Consider the following 18,796-nt stretch of genomic DNA (forward strand, 5'->3'; position numbering starts at 1 on the left):
CATAGAGTAGTTTGGATTGGAGGCACCTTAAAGATCATCTAGTTTCAAACCCCTGCCATGGGCAGGGTCACCTTCTACAAGACCCAGTTGCTCAGATCTCTATCCAATCTGGCCTTTAACACTTCCTATTTGCTTGTTAGTTAATGGAAGCAGACATGTAAACAGATATGTTAACTATCAGCCTGTGAGTTGTTCTGTCTCAAATATTATTGCTATTTTTTCTGTCGGGTAGAGGTTCTTTGCAAGCTGTTATGATTTTAGTAATAACTTCATCCCGTTAAGAATTAATGAATTAAAGAATTAAGAAAACATTTGTCACTATTAGAACAACATTAAATTCTTGGACATACAAATAGATTGCATCCATTGGCCCTTTGGAAGCTAGTGATATTCCTGCCCAGGAAGTATGCAGGAGTTCAGTAAAAAGAATTAAATATGCATAATCCAGACTCCGGCATACTGATCCTTCTTTTAAAAACATTGTCTAATATCAGTACGTAGTTTTATGTCTTATGTGTATATTGTCTTACATGTTAGTTATAACTTCAGTCATCGTAGAATGTTCTGTAAGAAAATTGAAGAACTGCTGAAAAAGACTTTCAAAAATTTATTCTTTAAAAAAAAATGTTATAGCTGTCCTGATAATACTAAGTCTTTTATTTAAGAAAAGAAATACTAGTAACAATGATTCACATTGTAACATGATCCCTAATTGTAACCCTAAATTCTCAAATTAGCAAAGAATCCTGACCTGCATTTTAAACTTCTCCAGAAACACCAAAAATACTTTCTTTTTCATTCATTTGGCATAATGTTCTATTTTTCAGTTCCCCCTGTAATCATTCTGCTACAGAAATCCTTCAATGCCACTGCAGATAGAGGAGAGGCCATAACTTTGTTCTGCAGAGCCACTGGATCACCTCCACCAGAGATCAGTTGGTACAGGTAAGTTCAGTTAGGGTCTACACATCAGGGCACATTGTTTTAATGTGTCCCGATTTTCTGTCACTATCCATTAAGCTGTGCAACCTTAATTTCTCTACTGAATTTTAAGAGAAATTTTTGTCCATTTCTATTCTAACTGCTAAGGCTGGATTGAGCATTAATAAGTGAATGGACTCACACAAATTCCATTGCACTCAGGTTGCCAGCAAGTGAGATAAATGTAAAAAGTAAAAAAAATACTATATTGTCATGATTTCTTCATATGTGAGTGGAAAAGGAATAAGTCCATATCTCAAAAACAAGAACAGCCTAACAAGAACTTTTGCACATAAATGCCTCAGATAATAAGTAGCCAATACAGGTCAGCAGTACTAATAAAAGAAAGATAACACTTTCCACATCTGTAAAAATAGATTCTAACTTTAACTCTCTATTTCAATGCGATTCAGAAAGAGGTATGAATTTAGACACTTGTAGGACCCAGGAATGTTTCATTGAATAAGTTTCAGTGTAGCTTAATGTCATTTTAAAAGTATAAAATACTTTGGAAAAGGAATTGCTTTCAAATTTCATGTGTGTTTTTTTCATTATATCAATGACATGAGCATAGTAGAGCTATGTCGTTTGGGAACACTTACCATATAACATTTGTAAAAATTTAAATATCTATATACTCTGTGTTCTTTCAGTTTCAACAAAGATATGCATCAGCCCTGGGATATCAAGTATCTCAATACCGCATACCAGTTCACATTTCTATTTTAGACCTGAATAATTTGCATCTACTTATGTTATTTCAAGTGAATTAAAAGGTCATTTCATTCTCGAAATGAGCATAGAAGCGATTTTCATGAATTCTTCATCTCCTTTGGAACCTTTGAAAAATGTTAGATTAAGGTTCTCTTCCTTTGACTGATACCTTCATCTTCTTATGCCATAGGTCAATTGTGAAGTTGAATTTTTCTCTTATGTGATTTGAATCCCAGGAGATGTAAATAAATAGAATGCAAAGTTAATTACTTAATGTGGCTTAGAATTCAAAATTTAGTGAAGATGAGGAAAAAAACCCCAAAATATGTATAGCCCAAATTAAAGAACCTATTTAAATTCAAATCATATTATGTTTATTTGATGTCTTTGAAGTAATTTTTAAATCTCTCCTATCTAACCAAAATCCATAAGAGTTGCCTGAAATCTGCTATTCTAAATGGCTTCGGTGTAAGACAGCAAGCATTATGGTATATATTATGAAAAAATGCATAAATTTCCACCATTTGTGGATATCTCCATTAACAGTTGTAGGATTTTTTCAGTGTTTTATAAATATAGTGCATACACAGGCCAAGTGTCTTGTGGGGAGACACTTATGTCTATATCCATTGATCAGAGCCCACTGAAGGATTTCCCTTTGGTTCGACAGCCCTTGAAAAGCTGACTTTTTTAAACCATTCATTAAATACCTTTTGTACTGATTTTACAGCAGCTTTTCAGCCTTGTGGACTGGATATTGAATCATATATGTGCAAACTTCTGTTCCTCCTTCAGGAACTATCTCATAATGAGGAATATTGGCTAATGTGCCTACCTTCCCTTTTGGTTGGCTTTTTTCCCCCTTTGATTCTCTTTTAATTTTGTCTGATTAGGGTGTAAATTCTTGTCAGTAGAAAATATTCTTGGTTTTTTATTTGCTGACACTGAGATTTTATAAAAAGATACGTCAAAAAGAACATTTATCCCTGTGACAGGATATTATTATTGATATGCAAGCAGGGAAAAAAGATGAGGGGAGAAAAATTCTTGTTTTTTCAGAGGAAGCAAACAATTCTAGATGGTATTCCAGTCCTAAATTTCTGCATCAAATTTCTTAAATCTCTGTCCTGAAATTTTCAAGTCCATTTTCACTCATTTAGCCAATTAAAAGGATTCATAATCATCTGATCTCTTCATCTGTCCTTGGTCTTATCTAAAAAGTATGTCAAGATAAAGACACTGGCTTTCTACAATAGTTCAGATGGGGTTTTTTTGGAAATTAGCCTGAGCATAGGAAAACCAGATCAACATAATTTTTCTTGGTTTTGAGAAAAATCTAGAAAACGTTGTCAGTGAATGTTAGGGAAGTTTATCTAAACTGATTTATCTAATATTAATATGCTTGTCATCCACTGTGAAGATAACTGAATCCGTTTATGAGAATTAATGGCCAATTATTGCCTATTTTGTCCTCTTCAGTGTGCTTTTTTGATGTTGAAACAAAGTTGGCACTAACATCAATTTTAGTGTGTTTCTATTTTAATAAACAAGTGGAATTATGTCTTGAATTTGATAAAGTTTTAATAATATTTTGGAAGGATTATAATCTTTGGTCACAGCAAAGATTGTATTTAGATTTGATCAATTTAAAATAGATGCATCTGAACTATTGTGTCAGTTTTTCTCAAAAAATGCTTGAGTTCACTTATAAAAATCAGTCAGTTCGAAATACCTTGTCAAGAAGAAAGGTCATCAAAGTTTAGTTGCTGCTCTATTTAATATATATATATATATATTTGTTGCTATTTTGTGGACCAAGAGAATCTAATTCTTTTTCCATATAACTGGTATCTCTGTTGAAGCTGATACTACATTAATGTAAAGCATAACCTTCAGAGAAGCAGTACACTAATGGAATTAAATTAGCTAGGACTGAAAGATAAAGATCCTAATGTAGCTACAGGTCATGAACTGGAAATCTTTACTTCTGTGAATAGTCCTACTGAAAACATTGTTTATAGCTGTGGAGATAATTTACACTGTAAAGTTTAGCCAGATCAATTTCCTGGTCTTTGCTGCCAGGACGTAGAATGATCTTACAAAGGAAATAATCTACTTTAAGTACGTTTTCCATGTTTTCCTGTTATCCAATATCAGCATCAATATGAATCTGTTCACTAGAGGGTCTAGGGAAATGCTCATAATCGCATTTCTGCTGAAAAACTGCCATAGATATCAATGATTGTGAAAACAGGTACCTGGAAATTACTTCTAACCTTGAATATAGACTTTTTTCTCCTAAAAGAAATCACTAGGGGGTTTTTGGTTGTTTGGGATTTTTTGTTGTTTGTTTCTTTGTTTGTTGTTGTGTAGTGGGTTTGAGTGGGTTTTTTGTTGTTTGTTTGTTTGTTCTGGTTTGGTTTGGTTTTCTGTGAGACTATCTAATATGGAAAATTAGGCCTTTCCTGTTCTATAAAACAATTTCTGTGATTTGCTTTGGAAAGGAAATGAACAAGTATCATAATAATGTCTTGAAATTGGTAACTAGGTGGACTAGAGTTATTTACAAAAAAGTGTTACTAAAATGCAAACTATATAGATATCAGGGGACTCCTACTAACAGGTATGAATTCTCCCAAGAAATAAGCAGTATCCACACTTTTAGAGAAAATATGATTTAGGAGAATATGAAATATATTTAGTTATCGTTATATGAGAATAAAATGGAAATCATTGTTGCTCAAATTTGAAATAAAATTAGATGTCCTAAACCAGGCATATTGAATAGAATAGAATATTTGAGTAATGCCCTCTTGAAAAAGCACCTGTGTGTAGGCCAAGGTGCTCAAATGGACCAGTCAAGCCTCAATCAGCCCACAGAATTGCTTGCAGATTTTATTATTTCTGTACCATCTGGTCAGAACTCATTCTAACATCTGGAGACATGCCTGCTTGCTAAGTTGTGGCTAGCCAACAACAACTGAGAGGAGATAATTTGGATGGGTTCTTGATGTGCCAATAGGCTCTACGTGAATGTAATTTAATTTTTTTATATAAGTTGCTACATTGTTACTACTGTGAAATGCAGTAGTTACAGTTTCATTACACTTTTAATAGTTCCTCACATACAATATATAACCGATTTCCTTATGCCCTTCCTTGAGCATAAACCATATGTAAAAATCCTATCCACAACCATTTTTCTAACATTAGTTCAACATTGAATATTTAAGAATAAAAGTATTGTAGTATTTTTAATGCATATATATCTTTTATAACCTGAAAATTTAATTGTGATTTTTGAGGCTGGTGTAGTAACAGTCTCTGACCCTTAAATATTTTCAGCATATTGATGCTTCCATAGCACATTGTTGCTGGAACCTAGTGTTTGGTTTATACCTTTTTTTTTTTTTTTTTTTAGGAGTGGTAAACTTATTGAAGAAAATGAAAAATATGTCCTGAGAGGAAGCAATACACAACTAACAATAAGAGATATAAAAAATATTGATGCGGGTCCTTATATTTGTAATGCTAAAAACAAGGCAGGAAATGACAAAAAACAGACATTCCTTCAAGTTTTTGGTAAGTACTGCATAATATAGTTCATCTTTCCTTTTAAAATGTGAACAGTAAGGAAATGAGGGATTAATTCACAATCTTCAGTAACATAGCGTTTCTGCAAGGTGCCTACTGGTGCAGCAAAGTGCTTTCTGTATAATTTTACAAATTCTTTCCTCCCCATTGGCTACTTAAACCTTTACATCTGAATTTCATTTTGAAAAGGCTGTTCTCAGCATTTGCTGTCTGCTATTCGCATACAGTACAATGGAGTGTTAAGTAGTTAATTCACTCTGGTTTTCGTTTAGAAGTTGACTACTTGCAAGAAAACCAAAAGGAGAAAGGGGAAAATTCTGAAAGGGGGAAAACCAGGTCATTTTAATTTCTAAGCAGTGAATGTTTTTAGTAAGGCAATGCCATGCAGAGATGTTCCTGTTTTTTTTATTTTGTTTTTCTTTCTTGACTTACATTTTTTAAGTGCATGATTGCAGATGGAGTCACAAAAAAATTGTCTGCCCTGAGCTTCAAAGGATAAAAGTAATAACCTCAAACTCTTATTTCTTTCTATGCTCCACCACCCAGTCTGTGTTAATGATTCCCTCCTTTACATCGAACTGATAATTTATTTGAAGTTTTGTTGAGATATAACCTCATGAGAGTAGGCATTTGTGAGAATGTAGAAAACATCACTCACAATCACTGTGCAGGAAAAAGGCTGTAACTTACTTATGAAAAACCTACAAAAAATGAATGTGTTGGGGTTTTTTTACATTAAATGTAGCTTGTAGTAAAGAGAAAGATAATTTCTATTTAAACAGTTAAATGCCATACTTAGGTCAGGGGAAATTAACGTTTTAAAAAAAGGAAAAAGAAAAATTAAATATTAAATGTTTAACATTAATTCCCAGCTAAAGCTAATAATACAAAGTGAAAGAGTTCTAACAGGAGAGAGTAATCTGATAATTTACATTGAAGAGGTTAGGTGTTGGATTGTATAATGCTGGCTTTGGGGATCTGGGAGCCTGAGACTGAAGCCATGGAGTCAGGTGAACATGGTTGTGTTCACATGCATCCCACTGTCTCCTCTTCGAGAAACTTTATGCTGTGTTGTCTCCAGCTCTGTACTCCAGGTGGATTGCCTAACCATTGGGCTATTGTTCTGAGGTACTTGAGAGTTATTCTCAATTTCTTTTCAAAGGAAAGAAGATGGAATAAAATCTTAAATGTCATCCCAGCCTCAAGAAGTACAGCATCTTGGTTTGGAAAACTGGGATATTTCATTCAACTATATTTCCAAACTTTAAAAAAAATAAATTGAAGGAATAGAAATTAATTTCTAATTTTGATACCAATTTAGGGAAGTTTCAGTCAGAAATAAGTGTATATTTTACTCAAGTAATTTTAAGTGTGATGGAAATTTACTTAGCTTTTGCCTAGAGCAAGGAAACTTTTTAATGAAAGGGATAGGGAAAAGGAGACACTGGTGTCTCCTAAGACTGAGGATTTCCTATATACATTCTTTCATCTTTTAACAAGCACTTTTCTGGGGACTCCATGGAAAGCTAAATCTTAACGTTTAGTAGATACTATGAGTTGGTTTAATCCATTATGAACCTACACATCCTTAATGTTTCCTTGACATTCTAAACTCCTAAATTTCTTGCATCTTTTCATTCTGGCATGGAAAATTATTTCTTATGTTTAAGTTTCCACAGAACTCTGTAGAGTGTCTTCCACATCTCTGTCCTGAGTGGTTATAGCTAATTTATAGTGAAGTAGGGTTTTAATTTTTCCTACAATAAACTTTACTTTTGTCTCTTTCACACAGGTTAAATGCCTGTTTATAAACATATATACAGCCAACAACTACTTATACTTTTTCCATTAAATGTGTCAAAAAAAAATCTGCAGTCTGAAAATGACAAGGCAGATGGCTGGTTATTATAGCTAAATGGTACACAAACAACTAGTTTATGTTAAATTGACCAATTAAATTGCATTTTTATTTCCCACTTCATTAGCTTATTTGTCTCACATGCCTGCTATCTTTAATTTTAATTTACAATGCAAATCTTTGGGGCAAAGACTACTGTTTCTACAACAGGGCTCTGGCAGTGTTGAAACTTGTAATAACAGTAATATAACCATAATGCAATAAAAATAATAGTAACATTATAGAAATCAGCACTTAAACTTTCAAGAATGCAGGACTTTTGAATAGATATACTCATCTCAGTGCCATGTAATAGCTACATATTTTCCTATGACCTAGATTCGTTAGTTTAACTTTGGAGGATTTTTCAGTGTCAGTGCTAAAATTTTTCCTCTGATACCAAATTCTTACTCTTGACAGTTTTCCTGCAGCACTAACACGTGCATGGAAATCTATAGGCACATACCCTGCCCTCCCCAGTTGATCTGTATCTGTGCTTTGTTCTAAAAAGAGAGAAAAAGCCCTGTTTCCCTCAGTCTTTCTTGGTATGATTTGAAGATCTCTCTCTGTCATCCTCTTATCTGCTATAACTTTTTCTGTATCATTAGCAATTGCTACCTAAAAGATCTCATCCAGATTAATGCTTAGAATTTGTGCTAAGGTTTTTAATTCAAATTCATTTATGTTTAGTCCTGCTGAACAGCTTGAAACCATAGGTGTTCATCCTTAAATTCTTTAAAAATATTCTTTGTTTTTATCTCTGTTTGGTAGCTATCACTTTCACCCATACTGTTCCATTTAATTTTTTTCTTTGTTTTTCTTTGCAGTAGTAACTAGCCATATTTATAAATATGTGTGTTTAGATACATCTAAATTATCATTTTCAATTATGAAATACCACATTTTTACATCTATGGACAACCCAAAAAAATTTACAAAAATAACATAATAACAAGTAGTTGATTTAAGAACAGCCAATAAATTCAATACGTTGAAGCCTCCTACATCTTCTTACTTTCTCCAACCTAAACATCATTTCTTCATCATTCCTTCTCCGAGGTGATGGTAGTAGTCTTCATTTAGAATAAAAAAATCTAATCAGACTAAATGAAAGAAAATTAGCTTTAATTAAAGACATATTCATGCTTAATATGAATAGTGTTTATGTTCCTAGGATTTTCATTTTGTTTGCTCTTTAGTTGCTTATTTCTACTTTATCACTCAAATGCTAGGTTATACAATGTGATGATACTTAGAGTTGAGGTTTTCAACAAGTATTCTCTTTTCTGTACTTGGGCCACAGAAAGATAAATTGCTATGTTTAATAATTTATTTTCTTAGAAATAAAAAATACTATTTCTTTAATCAGAATTGATAAAATGTTTAGAGGGCACTCTAGTATAAGTTAATTCGACGTTCTCTATGATATAGGTGTTCTACCTACATAATCAGTGAGAGGGCAGTCTGAGTAATATTTTATTACAAAAGTATTTCATTGGCATTTCAGTGGGTTCTGACAAATGACTTCACAAAAATCAAATGAGGGAATACCTCAAAAAGCATTACAAAAGATACTTTGTAAGTAATGCATAGTTTAAACACATATTATTTTTATTTTCTAGATGCCTTTTTAAGTATAATCTGAATGTTGTATAGTGGAAAAGTTTTTTTAACTGTGTTCAATGTAATTTTTATTGATTATTGAGAAACTATATGTAATTATTAATACATTTTTTGTCATCTACCAGATAGGAGGAAATATAATGGACCTCTCCTATCTTACCCCTCCTGAGTTTGTTCCAAATGCTAAAATTCAAAACTTTTACATCAATTTAGACCCTCAAAATCCATTTGTCTTGGAACCAAAAAGGCTGTATTGTGTCTCTGAGAGTGGGGTGAGAAGTTGTCTAAATTTTTCCCTTATTTTCAGTCTTAATGCTGCATTCCTTTTACATTTATAGTGCCTGGAGCATACCTAATTAAATTTCTTCTGAGCTTATTAAGTAGATTTATATGTGTTTTGTGGTTTATTTTGTTTGTCCTGAGATGCTATTCTATACATATATGGAAGCTCTTCACATAAATTCACTGGTGTCTCTAGAAGGAGAATCCCATGGATCTGTGTATGGAGCTATCTGTGCCTGCTCATCCCAGATATTATGAAGTTCACCAATACAACTTCACAAATTACAAGTCAACAGTTACAGCTGTAATGTTGAAAGTTCACAGGGTTTCTGCATTCTTTTTCCTCCTTATTACTTCCTTAACTTTTTGGAATACTTCTAATTTTTCAAATAAAAAAGATCCAATCTGTAAAGACAGTGATGACAGCTGATGACACATCAAGAAGACAAGTCTTGAACCCCTCTGAGTGTGAAGTAGTAATAGCATTTTAACATGTTTCAGTAGTACCATCTGAAGAGATCAGGTTCACGATGCACTAAGTCACCATTTCATACTGGTATGTGTGTGAATCCTTATCATGTAAGGAATCAAATTCCTGGAATCTCTTTCTTAGATATTTTCATGTTGGGCTCTAGCTTGTTTTCTAAGTTCAAATTGTACCAGGAGTTTCCAGGAGGATGAGGTTGCAGTTTTGCCACCTGATTCAAATGTGTCTGTGCTGGAAGAGAGCAGGAAGGTATGATTCCTTCTGGGATATAATAATCAAGAGATTAATAGGGCAACCATACAGACACACATTAGACCTCTCACCAGTACAAACATGTTTGTATCAATATCAAACTGTTTCAAGTAATTCTTTTGATGAGACATAAGCAGGACTATCTCAAGCTTTATAAATGTGTTGCTTCCCAAGTCTGATGAAACTCTTTTTTAAAGGTGTGGGTAGCACTCTGAATTCATTAAATTCTGTACCTTTTCCAAGAAACTGATTGTAAGCAAAACCCTCAGATTGCCATCCACGTTCCTCGTAAGCTTTATGGGGGAGGCTGTACGTGCACAGCAATGAGACAAATCCAGAGGAAGGAATCTGAGAGAAACTTGTTTACTGAGGAAGTGTTAGAAAAATTAAGAACAACCTTCTTGGCTCAGAAAACAAACTTTTCAACCAGTAAATGTTGTTTCTTTATTTGGCAGCATCACTCTGTTCATATTTAACAATGCATGTCAAGTGATAATAGTTCCTTAGCTTAAATAATTTTTATGAAGTTTAGCTCCTTTCTAGATTCAAGCATTCTTTCATTTCATCCAGGTCATTTAGCTTACAAATGTTTAAAGTACATCACAACCTCTATATTTCAATATTTTTAACTGAAGAAATCAGGAAAAACCTGAAGGCTTCCAGAATTTGCATTCCAAGGCTCTATATTTTTATTTTCTTCACATTTTCTAGAATACAACGAGCAAATACCAATTCTGTTTGAGAATGACCTTATCAATTTAGAAAGAACAGTCAAAAAATGGGAGGCGGGAGGGTGGGGGAGATTACTGTTTCAATATTCCTATCAATACTACTCTTGGCATTTTCAAATAGTTTTATTTACATGTACACAAATGTATTTTAATATTTTCCAATGTCCAAAATGTCATTGAAAAGTATTCAAACAGTGTAAAAATTTTTAGTCAATAGTAAGTTATGACTTGTGACCTACAAAAATGAATTAATTAAATAATATCCCCCATATGAGCTCTCTTCTTCCAAGTAATAACTGTCAGCTAGATGTATTTGATGATTAATCAGTGCTTATTCCTTTAAATGTCAGGTACTCTTGTCTAAAATGTCAAGCTAAAACTTTTTGTCTTGTAGTGATCCATTAGAAGAAGGTTTTAAAGGAATTCAGAAAAACTCTAAGGTTAAGAGTTATTTTTGTGTTTTGGAACGTGCATCATCTTGAGCAAATTATATTGTTTGTCATGTTGTCCAGATGGGGAACTCATTTTGATGGAAATAATTATAATTTTTGATAATTTCTGGCATAAAATACTATATATGATCCCTCTAAAACAAACAAAAAAAAGTTTTATGTCTGCTGTAGCTCTTGCCTTTTTTCCGGGGATGAATGTATATCAAAGGAATGAAAGGATAGAACACATTATGTTGTAGCCAGGTGATATGGCTGTAGAAATAGAGGGCCTGAGTGCCAAGGTGAAATATTTAATAGGCATTTGAATGGTCCTGAAAGTGAGAGTAATAATTGAAGATATTTTGAAGTTTGACATAATTATCTTTTATCTCAGATTCTGGAGGTTTTTTTAGGTCTTTCCACTGACATTCCTTGTTGTACCACAGAGGAGTTTTGTATTTTCTTGGCCAAATTGATATCCTGCTGTAATGATTTGCTCGCTACCTTCTACTGCTTCCAATAACTCTGGATCCAGTTGACATTTCAAGAACTCCTGATCACTCAGGGTGTTTTCTTTCTGCACAACATGTCACTCACTGTAGATTATATATTAATGAAGCAGGATATTAATTCAGTGCTTTCTCAGGTAAAATGCTACTTGTTTCTCATCTCTGTGCAGTAAACACACAACAGTTTATTCATAATAGTCAAGGGTAAAACAGACAGTAGAGAAGCAGGAGAAGGAATATGGAAAAAAGGAATGAGAAGTGAGACCAAGAATTGTGTGGAGGGAATGGATAAAAGGTAGGTGATGTGCCTACAGGTAGTAAGTTTGGACCTGTTTTTATTATTCTTCTTGGTGATGCTGAATGTAGCATCTGGGAGACAATGCTTATAAAGGAGGAGTCATAAAATGAAACAGGAGACTGGACATAAGGAAAACACTCTTCACCAGGACAGCCAGGCAGTGCAACAGGCTGCTGAGAGGTTGTCTAGTCTCTGTTCTTGACATTTTTCAAGATAGTGCTCGACAAATCCCTGAGCAATCTGACCTGAACAGGGTCTGTTGATGCTGTGTTGAAGAGGAGGTTGGTCAAGAAGCCCTCCTGACATCCATTCCAACCTGAATGATTATCTCTCCCATTTTAAACCATAAACATAAGCCAATATTTCTCTTCTGCATAGCATACACTTTAGTAACCCTGTTGGAAAACAAATTACATCTCTTTATTTTCTATTTCATAAGGAGTACACTATAGTAATGCTTCCTCAAAAACAAAGCTCAGAAAAACTGCTTAGAAAATACACTGCTTTCAACAAATATACTTAAAGTTGAATTAAGTCAATCTTAAGAGCTGCCAAATTTTGATTCTCTTAATTAAATTTTATTCATTGCTTTTGGGTGTAAACCTATCAAATTATATTCTTATTACAGGATTACATGTTAGGTTTTCCAGGGGGATGAGTGTCTTCTTCAACGTATAAAGGGAATAGGTTCAGAGAAACTTATTAATCATTATATATGAGATACTATATAGAACCAAAAAAAATTTAATGAAGATACTTGAATGTCATGGAAGAGAGTAATATTCTATGCACTAATACAGTACTAATGCAGAGTTCTTGTGTGATATTGTACAGATAAATCCTCCATGTAAAAGTGTTCCCATGTAATATAGGGTACAGTATAGATAGAGAGATGTAGCTGCTATGTAATTGAGGCTATAATGTGGAATGATTTGAAGAATTCAAACAATATCTGGAATTTTTACAATGTATCTTACTACCAGTTTACTTGGTTAGTGAAGATGAACACCTTTATATCAGAGGACTCTTCAGTTCACCATAGTGTTAATACCAGTGAAATGTGTTGTTGGGGGATTTTGTTAAATTCTGTAACTGATGTAGGCCAGTGAAGCATTGCTAAAGATCAAAGTCAAAGAATGGTAATAATTCCTAATTTTGTTTCTGAATAATATGCATTTGAAGACAAACACAGGTTATTATAGAATCAAAGAATGCCTAAGATAGGAAAGCACCTCTGGAGACCATCTAGTCCAGAGTCAACAAGAGTAGGCATCTCAGGAGAAGTCTAGCTGGGTTTTGATTACCTCCAAGGAGGGAGACTCCACAGTCTCCTGGGCAGCTTGTTCCTAAGGGAAATAAACCCAGCCACCAAGCCAGATAAGCCAAGACCCATCCCACTCTACCCCAGCAAGGAAGCAGGATGTCCAGGTCATGGGGCATACAGAAATGGTTGCTGTGCAACTTGAGGTCAGAAAAGTTAATTGCTTTTATAGATAGTAACATTAAAACTTTAGTTAATCCTAAAAAACAAAAAAAAAAAAACAAAAAAAAAAAAGAAAGAAAGAAATGTTCTTTGACAAAAATAAGATGGTTTTAAACACAGATTGTGATATGACATTCTTTGTGCAGGATCAGTAATGCAATTTGTATTCTTAACAGTGCAGCCTCAAATAATACAACTTAAAAATGAAACCACATTTGAGAATGGGAAAGCAACCCTCATCTGTGAAGCAGAAGGAGAACCTGTCCCAGAGATTACTTGGAAAAGGGCCATTGATGGAATGACTTTCTCTGAAGGTGACAAGGTAAATCTACCTCTAATATATAAAATATCTAAATATATATTGTCTGCCTAATCTTCTTCTCTTATAAGCAGAAAATTAATTTAGAGAATCTAGATTAATTCTAGATTCCTCTGGAATTAGAAAGAATTGCTATTTTCTAAGGCAGTAAGAGAGACATGGAGATTCTAAATTTTGAATTAAAAAAAGGAAAAGAAAAAAGCAATTAAATGCTGAAAGGAAATTCATCTCTGTAGCTTAAATTTTCATACATAATCTTTAATAATGGTTTCAATTTAATCTTGATCATTATGGCTACACATAGCCCTTCTTCAGTAAATTTGGATTCTGTCCAGTAATCCTCAAAATAAAGTGGAGCTTAAAGATAGCTTAAATTAAAAAAATCTGAGTACTTTGTAGTTCTTTATTTCCCACTTCTCCTTTTTTCTGCCTGTTTTTCTCTCCTTAGATTTCTTCCTTTCACAGAGGACAAACTGAGCCTATTTTTCCATTTTGTTTCCCCATTTTCATATTTTATTTCAAAAGTAAGTTGAGAAAGATTGCAGTATGACAATGGAGAAAGTCAGTTACTGTGGGAACAAGAGCTATAATTATGTGGAATGGTGAAATGAAAAGGGAATGGTGTAATGTTATTCCTGACTATGCTTGCAGCAAGCTGTGTTTCTACAGAGTTCTTCTACTTCCCTTTTTAATAATTATTTTAATATTTGAGCAAGTGTTTTCCTCTTAATTTCCTGACACAGACTACAGAATTTCTCTGTAGTGGTTAAAGCAAGAGATACCATCTTTCTTGATAACTAATTCATAATTTTTATTCCAGATAATTATGTAGGAAAATACCTTCTTCTTGCATATTCATAGTTGTTGCTTAAAGAACATGCACAGGTGAAAACCTATATAGCAATCATGCCACAAAGGGAGTTAGATACATAGTACATCACTTAGTTTATAGGGAATTGCTGTATATTAAGGAATTATGTACTTTCACTATTTGTGTTTTAAAGGAGAATGTCTGGTCTGGTCTAGTCTCTGACTTGACCTTTCCTGGAACTGAGGCAGTTTATGTGAAGCTCTGTCTACCATTCTTCTGTTCTGTGATTTCCACTTTGGAGCAATATAGCAGTATTTATATATTTTTTTTTTTCTAATAGTTTTGCATTAAGACAAAGCAGGTTCTCTCTTCCTTAAATATTTCAAGTTAAAGGTCATCTTTCTGACTCGCAAAGACTACGCTTTGTTCAAAGGTTACAAATGTTAGCCACTCACTTATGTTTGAAATGTTCCCAAAATAACTTTCTAGATGAGATATTGAAAATGAGACAAAATAGCAGAAAGAAGCTCAAAAATGTTGGTGCAGTTGAAACCTGAAATCTATCCAGTGCTTATATAAGACAGTCTTATGTTCTTAATTCCAGCTGCAGGTGGTTAAACTGTCCAGACATGTTGCTGGAGTACTCTCTGAACTGTGGTTCAACTCAGTAATACTGACAACCAAACGAAAATCTATATTCGCTTCCTACTGGTGTGCTGACAGACTCTGTGTGAAAGATAAAAAGAATGAGAATAAATACAGTTATGTGGTTTCCTTTGTTCTTGCCAAAGAAAGAACTGTGTGTTGCTCATGGGAGAGTTTTTGCTGAATCTTGAATAAATGTTCTGAAATACTGAATATGTTCTTGAGCTATAAAATATGCTGCTACATTTGCCCCATGGTCCTCCTGCTCTGGGCTGCCAAAGGCTTGGCTTGTGCTCTCCTACCAAATTAGGTGAATAGGGAACAAAACTGGCAGTTTTTAACAATTATTGACTAATTGTTAAATAATACAGCAGTGTTTTGCACACAGAAAGAGAAGGAAAAGGTGAATTGAAAAAATTGAGGGGGAGCAACATAGAACATAGTCTTAAATTGAAAATATTCCTTATATGTGACAACTTTTAAAGTAACACCCCATCATGCAGCAACATAAATTATGCATAAACATAAAAATGATCATCTTTATTCAAGGAATTCATATTTTGAATTTTTGGGCCAGTTTTTTTGATATAGACTGCACCTTATTAATCATTTCTGTTGAATTAAGAGTATCTTTAGGGGATTATTTTTTTCCACAGAAGATGGAAGAACTGCTCAAGTGATAATATTAACATGATGATCATCAAAAGAACACAGAAAGTGCTGTTCTTATTTTTTTAATTTGACTTTTATTAATTGTAGCATGTAGCTCCTCAATCAAATGCTTCTTATTTTGCTAAAATGTAAACATACCTCATGTGAGTAAGGAAGACTGATGAATGTGAGATCATTCTGAGCCTGCATGGATTCAAAATGTTTTCTTTCCAATGATAGATCTTATAACTGGGACATAGGCTTTCCTGAGTTTTGAAATTATTGTGTCCAAAAGAATGGAAAATGTGCACCAAAGTCATAGATCAAAGAAGTAACCCAGCTGGGCTTAAGGAGGATAATATTAATGAGTATGAGCACTATAATTATCTCTTTGGAAAATACAGCTTTGATAAAGGATTTTCAGTACCTCAGATGTGTGTATTTGAAAGTTGAAGCCAAGTGAGTTCAAACCAGAAGCAAAGAAGCCTTTTCCTCTCTCCTTTTATCATTTAGCTCTTAGAACAATCTACCACACAGTGTGTGGTCTCTCTTTCATTGAGAATTTGAAATAAAGGGGTCTTTCCCTTTCCTCTGACTTCTCTTGAAAGTTAAATGAAAAGTTTTCCAGAAGGTCACATTAGATGACCTCTGTAATCCTTCTGTGGCTGTATAGCCCATAAATACATGGGGGTGGGTAAGGCTGAGTAAATGAATGGCAATGTGTGCTGGAAGGTGTCCGTCTCACCACTAGAGGTTTAAAAATGGAAATGGAGGCTTAATCCAAGGCCACAGCTTCCTCTGCTGTTTCAGTGTCAAGATAAAGCTCTCTGCTTGGTTCACGTATTCTGCCTCTGTCCTTCCAGTCCCCGACTCCCCAGCACTGCCTGTCCTTGCACTGATGTGCCAACCTTGCTGTGCCTCTTTCAGCTGGGATTTGAAATGGCACATTCCCGCAGACCACTGTGCATCCAGCAGGCCTGGCCCTTTTCCCAGTAAAAAGAGGAGGCAGGAGAAGGGTTGCTTTTTCTAGAACAGAAGGAAAGACAGTGATTGGATTTGATTTGGCATAATCAGTTATGAAATGGATTTTGGACATGCACATACATCTCTACACACATCCCTGAAGGACAACACATCCTGACTGCTGATACAAAATTGTCGCTGGTTCCTATGTATACTGCAGAAGTGTGAGGGCAGAGTTTAATGCCCCACTTTCATCATATCTAATTCTAGCAGAAATATGAATGCTGATCAACACTGTTGGTAATTACCATTTCAAGCCCTGTTTTAGAATACAAATTACAATAACAGATGGGGCTTGATACGAGACAGCGGCTCCATGGTATGCAGCATGTGTCCAAAGAGGCATATGCTGCATACCCTGAGGAATTTGCGATCTAAACACATAAAATGAATGAAAGGAAGCAATACAGAGATGTTCCAGTTGCAACTTGTGTGTTGGATTTAAGATAGGATTTTATACTCTGTTTTTTACTGTACTTTGTACTCTGTGTAATACAGATTCAATGAATGTCTCTTAAACACCTTATACTATTCTCCTTGTACCCCCAAAGAAAACCCAATCTGTGATTTTTTAATTTTATAGTGAACACTTCAGAAACAGTTTGAATTCTGCTTTCTCCCATTGCAATAATAACCTGGTGCTCCCTGTGAAATTTCCTATTACATTGTTTCTAAATATTGCAGAGTTCAGTATTACGAGAACAAATATTCAGAGACTAATAATTAAGTTGTTTTCCAAGTTTGAATTCACTTTCTATTGGCATGCAAATCATAAATATTTGGAGCTTGTAGAGTTTTTCATAGTTTTCATGATCAGGAAATAGGCAAAGGTAATCTTTTTCTTTGAAAGGTCAAGTCTATTTTTTTCTCAAGCCTATTAACTTCACTTCAGCCATTACAAATGTTAATAAAAAGAATCTGATTTTTTTTTTGCTTCTTGTTTATGTTGTTTGTCCCTGCACAAAAAGAAGCAGTCCTACAGTGTAGGAAATATATTGTCTTTCTTTTGAAACAGCAATGTGAGCCCTGTTAAATTCTTGCTCATCAAGGATCATGTCTTTATTTGAAATTAATCACAGAAAACACAAATGTATCTAGGGTATTTTTATTGATTCCAGGAGATATCTTTATTTTTCTGAGCTATACAAATCCTGCTCTTTGTAAATAGCTCTCCTTTGAATAGCTGGAAAATGTACAAGGCCAATCTCTCTGCTGAAGTGGAGAAAATTGTTATAACCTGTTTCACCTACATATTGTGTGAAAAGCTTCTACTTACAATATCATAGAATACTTTTGTTGTTGCAATATTGGCACAGGCCTGCAAGCCAGAACAATTTATGTAGCCAGCCACAATTGTGTTTGATTATGCAATTGAAACACTCTGCAAACAATTCAATCAGGCATCAAAGTTCTCTTCTATTTTGATTTTAGCCCCAAATGAATTTTATTTGGCTTCATATATTAAGACTATGAAGTTAGAGAGCAAGAATATTGTGACTGGAAGAAGGTAAATAAATGAACTTGACCAACAGGGTCACTTAAATGTTAGGTAAGTAGTGCTGTTGAGAATATAGAGGTTTATACCCTGTGACATAAGCAGATAAAGGGCCACATATGAGCACTGAATAATAGAATTTCAGGAGCCACCTGATTCATGGAAATCTGAATACATTTTGGTGTTCCTTCATCGTCTCTGCGGCATGTTCAGCTAACTAGTATGGAGTTGGGACAAACACTTCAGTAACTAGAGGGAGCTAAAACTAAAGTGTGCAGTTTTGGGCGGTGACAGTATTTGAGCAAGAAGATTGATTTTGGAGGAGTAGGATTGTATTCAGTTAGAAAGAAAGAGCAGCTTTCCTGGGTGACCTGAGGAAGCAGGAAAGCTGTGAGCCAGTGTGGATATTTCCAAGTTCTCAGGTAGCTCAATCAGTCATCTGAGCTCCACACACTCCTTTAGGTAACAATGTCTGCAGTGATATGTAAATGAAGCCAAAAATTAAGCTAGTAATTATTTTGAGGTATTGGCTGTATTGACAACTCAATACTAAATGTTAGCCACATGACC

General features: G+C 34.2%; 1 protein-coding gene across 2 annotated transcripts in view; it reads left to right on the forward strand.

The window, feature by feature from the left end:
- Positions 1–18,796, forward strand: part of NCAM2 (neural cell adhesion molecule 2) — a 289,433-nt gene that overhangs the window by 164,087 nt on the left and 106,550 nt on the right. For both annotated transcript variants that reach the window (XM_048293643.1, XM_048293644.1), the window contains exons 6-8: positions 828–945; positions 5,117–5,277; positions 13,459–13,604. In XM_048293643.1, coding sequence (XP_048149600.1) covers positions 828–945; positions 5,117–5,277; positions 13,459–13,604 — 425 coding nt within the window. The remainder of the gene's footprint in view (positions 1–827; positions 946–5,116; positions 5,278–13,458; positions 13,605–18,796) is intronic.

Source organism: Corvus hawaiiensis, chromosome 2 (assembly GCF_020740725.1).
Source record: "Corvus hawaiiensis isolate bCorHaw1 chromosome 2, bCorHaw1.pri.cur, whole genome shotgun sequence".
In the NCBI taxonomy this organism is placed as follows: domain Eukaryota; kingdom Metazoa; phylum Chordata; class Aves; order Passeriformes; family Corvidae; genus Corvus; species Corvus hawaiiensis.